Below are 12,533 nucleotides of genomic sequence, written 5' to 3' on the forward strand. Positions count from 1 at the left end.
CCCCCATCCCCCACCCCCTTCCTTCTTGTTTGTGTACTAAATGGAGTGCGACTTGAGCTGCAGTGTTTTTTATCACACGGCAGGCATTGGGTGGGAGGCGAGAAGCCCCCCAAACATTTTTAAGGCTTAAACTAATACAAACACAGGCGACCAGATTGTATAAAAGATAATTTTCATATCTTGTCGAACCCTTCCACACACTTTAAACACATTCAAACCCCGGCTCACTGATGTTTCATCACATTCTCTGCCAAGTTTGAGAAATTCAGTTTGTATGTTGATGTGGGTTTTTTTCTTTTGTCTTTATTCCAAGACGGAGAAACCTTCGTTGAATGGCGACGAGGATGGCGCATGGCTGACTGAGAGTCAGTCTCAGTCTCAGCTCGCGCTCAGTTCTGATGCCAACGAAATCAACGATGGGGGCCGGCCAGCCTGGGATTCCAAGATTCAGTACGTGTTGGCCCAGGTGGGCTTCAGCGTTGGCTTGGGCAACGTGTGGAGGTTCCCATACCTTTGCCACCAGAATGGAGGAGGTGATGATCAGTGTGGAGATTATCGGATGATCTTGGAATTATGAACATGTTTTGTTTAGCATTTATTCGAAACTATGCTACTGCTTGAACGCAAAATGGGGCTGCCTCATCTGGTCCTTTGGCTCACAGAGCCTCGTCTGGTTTACCGAAACAGCATAACGAGCCTCTCCACAGTGATATTAACGTGATATTACAGTTTGTATTTTAATCTCATTTGTTTTTCCTCGGTTAAAACGGTTTTGTTCGTATTTGATGACAGACCCCAACGTCGTACCGTCGTCCTAAAAGTAATCCACACACGTTTTCTTTTCCTTCCTTGCAGGGGCCTTCATGCTGCTGTATGTTTTCCTTCTGGTGGTGGTTGGCGTTCCCCTCTTCTTCATGGAGTTGGCAGCCGGCCAGAGCATTCGGCAGGGAAGCATCGGAGTGTGGAAGCACATCTCCCCCAAACTGGCCGGCATCGGCTATTCTAGTTGCTTGGTGAGAATTTCTAAGAAGTGGTTGGTTGTGTTCCCGCACGCTGTGCCTCCAATGAAGGGCCGCTTCCTAAAGGCGGTGTCATGCAAAGTATGTTTGGGTTGGACGAATTTGACTTATCTCCCATTCCTTTTTTTTTTTACCCCCCCCCCCCCCAAAAAAAAAAAAAAAACCTTCCCACAAGGCCAACAACAACATCCGTCTGTCGTAGCCCGCCTGAGTGTAAAACTAAGAGAGGATGATGACGGGCTGTAACATGAGAGTTGTTGCGTAACACTTTCTCCCACTGACACTGAGCGTGAATCACTGTATTAACCCAGTCCGTATGTTTATTTTCCTGCATGCCAAATTTGTCAATCTTTTAGACCTAGACCACTCAATTGTCCGTGTTTGCTGTGTCGACTGTGTAAAAACAAAAACAGTGGGTATATAAAGTCTACACACCCCTGTTCAAATGCCAGCTTTTTGCAGCATAAAAAAAAATGAGGTTAATCATTTCAGAACCTTTTCCCACCATTAATGAGATTTATAACTGTACAACTGTGTGATGCGTAATTGTTTGTAACGAAATTGTCTTCGTAGCAAATTGGTATTTCTCGAATAATACCATTCTTGCTAAAATATTTCATAAATTATCTCTAAAGAAGACCAATTCTGTTCACAATTCTTATGAGCCTGCGCAGAGCACAACAGCGCCCTCTGGTGGTTCCAGGCCCCAAATGCAGAGACGGCGCTGTTTGTAAATCATGGCTATGTACTGGTATCTTTAATCCATGAAGTTGTTTTTCCTCCTCAGGTTTGTTTTTATGTGGCTTTGTACTACAATGTGATCATTGCATGGAGTCTTTTCTACCTGGGCAACTCCTTCCAGTATCCTCTACCCTGGGAGAACTGTCCCATCGACGTGGCTGCCAATGACACAGGTAGACTCTGCTTGTCCAGACAAATAATCCCAATCTTATAGTCAGTAAATGCCTTTTTTCGCTCTCATCTACAGTGAAAGAATGTGCGCGAAGTTCCGCAACATCCTATTTCTGGTTCCGCAAAGCTCTGAACATCTCGAATTCCATCGAGGAATCGGGAGAGTTTAATTCCATCATGACGGGCTGCTTGTTAGCCGCATGGACCATCGTCTCCTTGGCGATGATTAAAGGCATCAAGTCATCTGCAAAGGTGAACGAGAAGCGCATTCGCAACCTTACACGTGATCAACGTCACATCTTTTTCCTCGCCCGTCGTTCCAACAATCCTGTGTCGTTCCAAATTTCAGGTCATGTACTTCTCCTCAGTCTTTCCCTATGTGGTGCTCTTCATTTTCCTCATCAGAGGCTTGACGCTGGATGGAGCAATGGAGGGAATCACGTACATGTTTTATCCAAGAGTAAGCGTGCATTCCGGAATGTGACTCATGTGTTTGTGTCAATGTTAAAAGACACACTTGGTCCACTTTAAATCTTTTTTTGTCCCCCCCCACTCCAGCTGGAGATTTGGGGGAACATGCAGGTGTGGCGGCAAGCTGCCACCCAAGTGTTTTTCGCCCTGGGGCTGGGCTACGGCTCCGTCATTGCGTATTCCTCCTACAATCCGGTCCAAAACAACTGCCACAGGGACGCTCTGATGGTCTCGGGCATCAACTTCATGACGTCTGTCCTAGCCTCGCTCGTTGTTTTCGTCATCTTGGGTTTTCGGGCTAAAAACATCGCAAAGGATTGCGTGGCTGAGTATGTATCAAAGTCCGTAAGTTTGCTCGCGTCATTGTTTGGGATCAAGTTGAGTTTGCTGTGACCCTCTAGCAGTACCGGAGAGTCTACTCCATGGCATCTGTGTGTTCTATTCTTAAGTGAGGTCTTTTTATTTGCAGAAACGTTCGCCTTCTAAGCAACATGTGGATCCAGAAGGACCGTCACGGCTGGCCGGGGTTCAACTTGACCGAGCCAACGTCGCTGTCCGTCTCAGACTATCGGGAGTGGTACAGCAGCTCTGGCGCCACGCTGGGTCTCAACATCACCGATTGCAATCTGGAGGAGGAGATGAAGAAGGTGAGCAATGTCCGATAGCTAGCGGCGGAAAAATTGGGATGATTTGGCTTTCGGGTGTGTTGTTGTCACGTTGCATCTGTTTGTTCATGTCGGCGCACAGGGAGTAGAAGGCACGGGGCTGGCGTTCATTGCGTTCACCGAGGTGATGGCTCTGTTCCCCGCCAGCCCCTTCTGGTCCGCTCTGTTTTTCCTCATGTTGCTCAACCTGGGCATGAGCACCATGTTCGGGACAATGCAAGGAATCCTCACCCCTCTCATGGATAATTTTCCTCTGCTGGGACGCCACCGCACCTTACTCACTGGTAGGCCAGTCGAATCAAATGCAAATTTAGCATATTTTGGTACGCCCGCATCTAAGTGTTTTTCTCTTGGGTTTGTTTTTGGGGTTTTTTTTTTTTAGTGTGCAGCTGCGCTTTGGGCTTCCTGCTCGGACTTCTTTTCACTCAGCGCTCGGGCAACTACTTTGTGGCCATGTTTGACGACTATTCTGCCACGCTGCCTTTAGTCATTGTTGTCATCTTTGAAACCATCAGCGTCTCCTGGGTTTATGGCACCGATCGGTAGGTCGTGAATAACTTATTGATTGCGTCATCGACAGCATGCGTTTGAGTCATGACAGATTTTGAGCTGCAAATATTGGAGAGACACATTTATTTTGATTTTTCTTGGGGGTGGTTTCAAGACAACAATGTAATAAACCATCATTTCATTTGAGTCATCCGTCTGAACTGTTAATTGTTAAGGGTGTCCATGAAGTCAGTTTTTGGGGGGTCTGCAAGGTCTGTTTGGGTGTTTTTTGTCATATTTGTTTTTTTTTTTCATTTTTTTTTTTTTTTTTTTTTTTTTTTTTTTTTCCCCAGCTTCCTGGATGACATTGAAGATATGCTCAAATGGCGCCCCCCGGTGGTATACAAATATCTTTGGAAGTATGTGTGCTTGCTGGCCATGATCGGACTTCTGGCTGCCAGTTTGTTGAGGATGGTTTTTAAAAGGCCCACATACACCGCCTGGAATGAAAGCACGGTAAGCAGAGTATTGTGGGTGAAAAGGGGTCACATGTTGAACACACGCTGCGGGGCGAAACGTGTTGTCATTATTTCTTTCTGGTAGAATAAGTCGATTATTGATTGTATGAAAATTGAGACGGTCTTAAGTCGAAACCGATTTCAATTCAAACTTGCATGAATCAACATACTTTGTTGATGTCTTTCTCTGGGCAGGCCTCCGAGATGACTTTGGAGTACCCGGGCTGGGCTCTGGCTATAATCGTCTTGCTCATAGTCTTTGCCAGCCTGCCGGTACCCATCGGTTACATCCATTCAATCCTGCGGCGCCACAGGCTGCTTCGCGGCGAGTCCGTGGAGGACGACGGCAAGGAGGTCGACCGCGACATGTACACCAAGTGCAGCTCTGTCGAACAGCTGGATCTCAGCTCAAATCTAGCTACCCCCGAGGAGGACGGCGTCCGTCCCAGGACGACCTTCCTACCAGTGGGCAGCGAACACTATCGTCTCTTGCCCCAGCAGGAGGAGGAGGATGAGGAGGAGCAGGACACGGGAGTGTGAGGAGGTGGGCGCTCATCAGGGCAGAGGTTGTTTGGAAAGTGTTTCAAGTGTAGGTCCTCAGAGAGTGGAGAAGTAAGACGACACGGATGCAGGAAGACATGGGACAATGAAGGGAGGATAGCAATGGACACTACAGTTGTTTAGCTCAGGAAGCTACCTTGTTAGCAAGCCCAAACTTTTTTTTTTTGAATAAATGCAGTGAGCCACCACTAATCCGAAGGGATTTGCGAACGAGCCCTGTCACGAATAGGGTTTGTAATTGCCTATAGATGGTGACAAAGGACTTGTCAAACGTTTTTCCCTTGGTACAAAGATGCCAGCAAATGGCACCAAAGTAAGACTGTCGTTAACAGAGGTTATCGGTGAACAGTGGAGGATAGGTTCACCTCCCCCCCCAAAAAAAAATGACCAATTCGCAAATACCAAACCACCAATATTTAGAGGTTGATGCCAGTCTGTTTGTGAGGACCAATTTGAGTTGTAAAGAACTCTTTCCGTGAAGTTGAGGACTATTTGATGGATCTTCATGTGGATCCGTGTTTTTTTTTTTTTAACATTTTATTTTGGATGGACGGAGTTCTTGATAAGATCCTCACAAATATGTGCATGACAATTTATAGATGTATTACCTTGACTGTAAAAAGGTCGATATTTCACCAACTTGAATGCAATGCTGTAAATTCTACGTATTGTGTAGATGCAGATTTTATTAAACATTCTCGTAGGCAGCAACTTGGTTTAATTTAATGGACTAATTTAATACAAATCCAGGTACATGCTGTTTATTGGATGATTTCTCACTGACTTTTTGTTGTATGACATTTATTAAGACATAAGGTAAAGTTGAGGTACGCTAATACGGTCAGAAACTAGTTTGCAGTTTTATTTTTAACTGTCTGTATGAGCACTCTGCAAATAAGTAAAAGACAGAAAGTATGGTGTGTTATTAAAACGGCTAGTATACAAAGTGACAATCAAAATGCATTTGTACGTTTTACTTTAGAACATTTTAGAGTCTGTGGCCCTTTAACTTTTTACTCATTTCTAACTTTCTCCAGGTTGTTTTTTTTTCTTTTTTTTTTTTTTTACAAACAAGTGTCTGTACCTACTTACTTGAGTACTTAATTTCCAAATACTTTTGCCAGCTCGAAACAAATCCAACGAAAACATCGTCGTGGCTCTTCACCTCCCAGTCGGGAGGCGCGAGAACGAGCATGCGGCCATGTGCGCGTGTTCTGTGCGCGTTCACGCGAGAGAGGAGCACACGGGCCGGCTGAGCAGCAAGAAGGATGGAGGTCCGACCTGACAGGTTCAAGGCGGTCGCGGCCAAAACTCTGGGCAGAATAAACAGGTATGTTCTTATGTTTTTTTTTTCTTCTCTTTTTGTCCTTCAACTTCAAGACGCCTGTACACTTTCCCAAGCGAGAGCGAAACGGTTTGTCGAGTTGGGCAATCCTTATAGTCTTTGTAATGTCGGAAAAGTTACTTTCGAATCAAGTTTACTCAATAAAACGGGACGACGGTTACGTTTGAGGTGCAGATAACAATAAAAAGTCCGAAGTCGCTCAGTGTAGTGCAGTCGCGATGCCGACACGAGCGCGAATCAAGGTGGCCAAATTGTACTTGTTTGGGAAGAATGCGAGCACAATTTACATTTGTCGGAAATGAATCCTGCAAAACCACTTTCCGTGTTAAACCTCAATTTTCTGTGTATTTATATTAACTAGAAGACGTCATGATGCCAAAAAATGCCCGGAGTTTCTTTGAGCAATCCAAAACAATGCGATGAAAATGACCGATAAAATTGGTTTGGAAAAAAAAAAACCATCATATCACATTCATAAATATTGCAAACATTACTGCTAATATTTTTTTGTCATATATTACAGTCTCATGCCATAGATTCATATGAAATGCAGTGTTTCACATTCAATCGCTAATCCAACGTAGAAATGTAAGTCAATCATACAAAATAAAAAATACTGTATCTTCATGACAAATCAATGCAGACTGTTGCGTGCACAATATGAGATTATTAAAAAAACTGAGAATGAAAATTCAGTGATAGAGGCTCGTTCAATAACCTTTGCTTTAAGCTTCCGTTCTCTTCGGATTTGAGGTAGCGAGCAAACGTATAAATCCCGTCCTGAAATAGCCTGTTTTTCAGTCCAGATGTCGAGCCATGCAAATCCCTAAACTCTCCCCTCCCACTCGCGCCATCCTGGCCCATGTCACTTCCTCCGACCGCTCCCTCTTCATCCATCCCGCCGTCCATCCACGGAGACAACTTTCATCCTATCACGCTCGCAGATTAACAGACATGCACATTGAAAGGCGATCCTTTCTGTCCAAATGGGCGACATGCAAGGCAAATGTACCTATGCACGCGCCAACACATCTGGATGGATGTGTATGTGTGTGTGTGCGTGTGTTGTGAGGAGGGCCTCCCCCTTGCTTGCCTCGCTGGAGTTGGAGCAATCTCACCGGCTCACAGACAAAAGCGCGATCCCTCCATGATGAAGGCAGCCGGAAGTTCATTTATTATTTAAAGATTCCCTCCATCAGAATGCATCTCCTGTTTCTATATTAAACGCCACTAGGTAAGCGCAAAACAGCACCGCTGTAAACTCAAACGTACGGCTTCCTCTTACGGTTCACCCTTTCCATCTAAATAACATTACCGGCGGTGGGCAGAAACAAATTGTTCTTGATATCAAACCCACTTATGGTCTTTTGACTGCATCCCCATTTCGAAAGTTTCCCCAACAAGGCCCTGTGGACGGGCCTCCGGAAGGAGAGCTTAGTTGCGGCGACGCACAAGGCAATGCAGAAAGTAGCATGTAATCCATTTTTAATCCACTTTACATCCGCAGGAGTGCCACAATTTCATTTCGGATGCAGAGCGGCTCGGTGCCATTGTGGCATTGATAAAATATTCAAATTACAGTGGGACGTCTTAATTATTTTTTGATCATGTTTGCCACGCTTTAGGCCTAATACTTGAATCGTTTTTTTTTTCCCGATGCAATACAATGCAGTTTAACCTTTTTGAAAAAGAAAACAATTATAATTCCAGAAGGTGAAGTGCAATACCTATCTCGTCATCCATCCATCCATCCATCCATCATCCACACATTCATGAGCTGAACTCGAAGGTGTACGCAAAAGACTTCTTTCGCTCAAATATCGTTGACAAATCTGTCTAGATCTGTTAATGAGCGCCCCTCTTTGCGCGAGACAACTCCTTCCGTCTCACGGGTGTGGCATATGACGATGCAGATTAGAAATCGTGATTATTGCACAGGTGTGCCTTCGGCTGACCACATTAAAAGGTCACTCCGAAATGTGTCGTTATATCTCCAAAGGCGTGTCCGAGAAGTTGACTGCGTGTAATCATGCCTGCCCATGACCTCCACCTCCAAACACATTTGAGATTGCTGCTGCAACAATTGGTTTACATGACCCATTAGAAACGTATTAATTGAATAACAGCTTTCTTATTGTGGTTGGTCGCTTGTATCGATGCAGAACTGCACTGCATCGTTTCTGTTTCTGGCCTGTTTCCGTGACTGTGTTTTTTGCATTCTTATTTTAGCTCAGTGACAGAGGCAAAGAAATGAATTTCTTTGCGATCGATTGACCTTCTGTCCACATTTAAGGCTGCCATGGAAGGCATTATCAAACTCCGGCAGTTCATATACGTGACGTCCGTCCCGTGTGTGGAGATTAAAAACACTGTGACACGCACACATGGAGATTTCAGACGAGAACAGGCCAGAACATTAGTTCATAATTGTTCATCAGTTGGGCGTGATGAATGTACGGTTAAACTGTGTCAATCAACGCATTTTTATCTTTATACAGATCATTTTGGTACATCGGATCGTGCGAGTGTACCTAATGAAGTGTCTGATGGGTGTAGAATTAAGGATTAATTAAGATTGTGTTTTTTTTTTTTTTTACGGGCAGATTATTTAGATCATGGGGCATATGTAAGAATACATGTCACGGATGTATGTTGACGAACTAGAGGAGGGAGAGGGGGTGACAGGATGAGCAAGGGGAGGGTGTCTCCCCGGGTGACACATTCCCACCGAGACCCAATCTGTTCACTTCAGGGAGAGCGCATGGCCCACGGAAGGAGCGCCAGAGATGCCGCGGCAGAGGAAAAAAAAAAATCTCCAAATAAATCCCTCGCCGCGTTCAAACTGTGAAACGAAACCGTGTTTGACGATGAACGTTTACATTGGGAGAGCAATGGCCGATCAATTGTGCCACACGGCGACTAATGAGGAATAGCGTCTGCCGTTATATAATATATTTGCTGTCAGCCTCCCTGGCTGTCTCTCTCCCGCCGTCATCCTCTTATGAGAGGATTACAGGGAACACTCAGCGAATTCATGATTTAATATACAGGAGAGCAAAGGTCATAGGTCACGAGCAAACATGTGAGTCATGGCCGGCCTTGTAAAATTATCTCCAGGCAAATAAGACCACCGATAGGTAACCATTTTACATCTTCAACAGGCATTTTGATGGTATTGGAATAATGTGTTTTTTTTTTTTTTTAATTATCACTGCGGTCTACAAACTAAAACCATCCGTCTTTGTTTCAAGTTCCGACGTTATACTATCAGACTTTTGTTCATTATCTTCTGATCTTTGTTGATCCATCCATCCATTTTCCGATCCGCTTATCCTCACACGGGTCGCAAGCATGCTGGAGCCTATCCCACCCGTCTTCAGGCAGCAGGCAGGGGACACCCTGAACCGGTTGCCAGCCAATCACCACAGGGCGCACAGAGACAAACAACCATCCGTGCTCACACTCACACCTAGGGACAATTTCAGAGTGTTCAATCAGCTTGCCATGCATGTTTTTGGAATGTGGGAGGAAACCGGAGTACCTGGAGAAAACCCACACAGGCACGGGGAGAACCCTTAACAGTAAGGAGGGCACTTGTAGTTCCTTATCTGACTAGAATGGCACCCAGTAGAGTGTAGCGCTGTCGTCTCTACTTTACCTGGATTAGACTCTAGTCCCGCCGCATGACGTCCTCAGAAGTTGAATCCGAGTTTTTAAAGTGAGCGTGCAAGGACTTCTGCTGTTGGAGAGTAGCGCGGAGTGCCTCCAGGCTCTTGCTGTTGATGTAATTATGATTTTTCCAAAGGACCCGAGGTCAGAGGCCTCCTACCTGGCTCATTAGTTGTGACCATCTGAGAGCGAGTGGAGGCAGCTCCTCGCTCTTTGCTAACGTGATGACACGAGTACGGCGGCTCCAATGGCTCGCCTCCATCGCCGGGGAACATTCTTTTGTCTTTTGGGATCGGAAGAGGGTGTGCAACATCTCGTCCCCGAGCAGCAATGAGTGTCATCGACCCTTATTGTGCAACCGTTGTCACGTTGTGAACGCTCAACGCAAATGTTCTCAAAATCGTTCCCATTCCTGCTGGTATGTAAGTGAACTGTTTTGGGACATTCGCAGACGAGGCTACACCACGATTATCCTTGAGTGTGAAGCAGCTGTGACGAAGAGTCATTTTAGCTGTGGGCTAACCTCGTTAGCCGGTAGCATATGTGTAAGCGTCAGGCCGCAATCTGTCTCGCCAACTAATGAGGATGCTTCCGTCGCACTTGATGTCGGCTTTCAGGGATGCCGTTCGGCACGTTGCTTGCACAGGAGAAGGCAGCGGGGGGGTGATTCATCACTTGTTATTCATGATAATATATACACCTTCCTGTAACAGACTTCAAACTGTCGAGTGGATCGAGTGCGGGTCTGATTTCAAATTGGAATTTAAAAATAACTATGATTAACTACATAGAATTGATCTATAAAGTTGAGCAGGTATATGGTGATCTCTTTTGGGATGATGGTGGAAGTCCGCAATTAACTTTGTGCCATTGTGTGAATAAATATCATCTTTATTGATTCATATTCACCAAATGTGTGGATGTTGTGTGAAATTTGCAACACTTTAAGGTCCTCGTTTAATTTACAGGGCACTCGCGCTAACGGCAAAGCTAAAAAGGCCTTTTGACAAATGTGGGATGTTAGAATTGAAAGCAAGAGCCAATGCAAAGTCTAAAATTGAGGCCACAATACATTTCTGTGTCGTCAGAATGAAACCACGCCCCGCACGATTTTGCCACTCCGTATTCATTTCCGGAAGTAAATCATTTTTTTTTTTTTTTTTTTTATAATCCTAATCTCAGTGTGGTGGCAGATTAAGAGGTAGAGCGAGTAGGAGGCAGGATGCCGATGGAGATAATCTCCTAAAAATTCGAAAATTCTGCTTTACAAAGTAAAATATCATTCACACCTTTTTTTTTATTTTTATTTGGTAATGCCCATATCTCCAGCGCATTGGAAGAAAAAGAAAAAGTGACGCCACGCCGAGCCTGCAATAAGAGACCTTGGAGAGGGAGTGAACTGTAGATGTTAGCAAGAAATACGCCGACGGACAGCCATGCGGGCGGATGGATGCGTAGTGACACGTTACAGTATAAAAAGCTGTGCTGAATTATTTATCTCATCCAAAAACGCATCAATAATGAACCAGTGTCAGAATGCGACTCGCCCCATGTGGTATGTGTGTGTGAGAGTGTGAGTGAGTGAGAATCACGCAGCAGTGCTGAGTGCATGAGAAAAACAATTCATTTTACCACCCTTTATCGTTCCTTGCATTAAAAAAAAAAAAAAAACAACTGCAAATACACGAACGTGTCCTTGTGACGATTGCACTCGTTCCTATACATCACTGTCCAGCTCACTGACTAACTGGATCAAGCCCAATGGAAAGTGCGCACGTGCCGCACGAGTGCGCGCAATGCGGGTGTGCGCACGCACATTTCAAAAAAAGAAATAAATGCAGTCACGAAAAATAAAGAAAAAAAAAACATATGCTGTGTATGTTGCGTGTGAATGTTGTCGTAGACAGAAGTCTGCTTCCTGCTGACTTCGGTGGAAAATAAAAATGGACGACAATGACCTTGTGAATCTTTAGGGATGACCTCTGAGCTTCTTGAAACTGTCAAACTACAAAGTAAACGGTCAACGCTTACAAGTCATTTATCGGGTGTCGTTTCCGTGCAGGTTGATTGACAAGCGGCAGCCCAATGGAGAAACCATCGAGCTGTCTGCCGAGGGCCGTCCCGAGCTGGTGCAGGAGAAGGAGCTGCCCGTGGTGGACTGTACCTGCTTCGGCTTGCCCAGGCGCTACATCATCGCCATCCTGTCTGGCCTGGGCTTCTGCATCTCCTTCGGCATCCGCTGCAATCTGGGCGTGGCCATCGTAAGCATGGTCAACGACCACACCGTCTACAAAGGCAACAAGGAAGTGCTTGTGGTAAGCGCGCACCCGTTCCTGGCGTCTTATTTAATTTTGCAGGGTGTCCCAACGTCATCGCTGCCTCTTCCTCAGGCTGCACAGTTCACTTGGGATCCGGAGACAGTGGGCATGATCCACGGTTCCTTCTTCTGGGGCTACATCGTCACGCAGATCCCCGGAGGTTTTATATGTCAGAAATTCGCAGCCAACAGGTGAGCGGTCTCACGCGACTCATCGACTTGACACCGGTCAGAGTCAAAACAGTTGCTCGTTGCTCAACGTGAAAATGAAAGTCGGCTCTCAGTTACGCAAGTTTGGTGAAATCTTCTCATTCTGCCCAACTGCTGTCATTGTTCAAGAAGTGGCCATTTTGTTTTGCCCTTTGTGTTGTTCAAGAGTGTTTGGCTTTGCCATCGTGGCCACGTCCACCCTCAACATGCTGATCCCATCTGCCGCTCGCTGCCATTACAGTTGCGTCATACTGGTCCGAATATGTCAAGGCCTTGTTGAGGTACAGTGTGTGTCCAAGTGGGATTTTTTTTTTTTTTTTTTTTTTTCATGAATTGCCTGAAAACCCCCGACCCCTT

General features: G+C 45.4%; 2 protein-coding genes across 3 annotated transcripts in view; both read left to right on the plus strand.

Annotated features, from left to right (window-relative positions):
* Nucleotides 1-5,346, plus strand: part of slc6a16a (solute carrier family 6 member 16a) — a 10,752-nt gene extending 5,406 nt beyond the window's left edge. Inside the window, exons 2-12 of one of the 2 annotated variants that reach the window (XM_019888670.1) lie at nucleotides 314-450; nucleotides 856-1,013; nucleotides 1,807-1,933; nucleotides 2,008-2,183; nucleotides 2,281-2,391; nucleotides 2,490-2,731; nucleotides 2,872-3,049; nucleotides 3,150-3,351; nucleotides 3,450-3,609; nucleotides 3,910-4,072; nucleotides 4,270-5,342. In XM_019888670.1, the coding sequence (XP_019744229.1) occupies nucleotides 399-450; nucleotides 856-1,013; nucleotides 1,807-1,933; nucleotides 2,008-2,183; nucleotides 2,281-2,391; nucleotides 2,490-2,731; nucleotides 2,872-3,049; nucleotides 3,150-3,351; nucleotides 3,450-3,609; nucleotides 3,910-4,072; nucleotides 4,270-4,614 (1,914 nt within the window). In that variant the 5' untranslated portion in view covers nucleotides 314-398 and the 3' untranslated portion in view covers nucleotides 4,615-5,342. Of the gene's footprint in view, nucleotides 1-313; nucleotides 534-855; nucleotides 1,014-1,806; nucleotides 1,934-2,007; nucleotides 2,184-2,280; nucleotides 2,392-2,489; nucleotides 2,732-2,871; nucleotides 3,050-3,149; nucleotides 3,352-3,449; nucleotides 3,610-3,909; nucleotides 4,073-4,269 lie in introns of both variants that reach the window. The other variant, XM_019888668.1, reaches the window with a different exon arrangement.
* A 202-nt stretch (nucleotides 5,347-5,548) lies between these two features.
* The window catches only part of LOC109526982 (vesicular glutamate transporter 1-like), a 9,924-nt gene continuing 2,939 nt past the window's right edge, over nucleotides 5,549-12,533 (plus strand). Inside the window, exons 1-4 of the mRNA XM_019888581.1 lie at nucleotides 5,549-5,965; nucleotides 11,712-11,964; nucleotides 12,040-12,158; nucleotides 12,343-12,464. Of these exons, the coding sequence (XP_019744140.1) occupies nucleotides 5,904-5,965; nucleotides 11,712-11,964; nucleotides 12,040-12,158; nucleotides 12,343-12,464 (556 nt within the window). The 5' untranslated portion in view covers nucleotides 5,549-5,903. The remainder of the gene's footprint in view (nucleotides 5,966-11,711; nucleotides 11,965-12,039; nucleotides 12,159-12,342; nucleotides 12,465-12,533) is intronic.

Source organism: Hippocampus comes, unplaced genomic scaffold, assembly GCF_001891065.2.
Source record: "Hippocampus comes isolate QL1 unplaced genomic scaffold, H_comes_QL1_v1.1 scaffold427, whole genome shotgun sequence".
Taxonomy (NCBI): domain Eukaryota; kingdom Metazoa; phylum Chordata; class Actinopteri; order Syngnathiformes; family Syngnathidae; genus Hippocampus; species Hippocampus comes.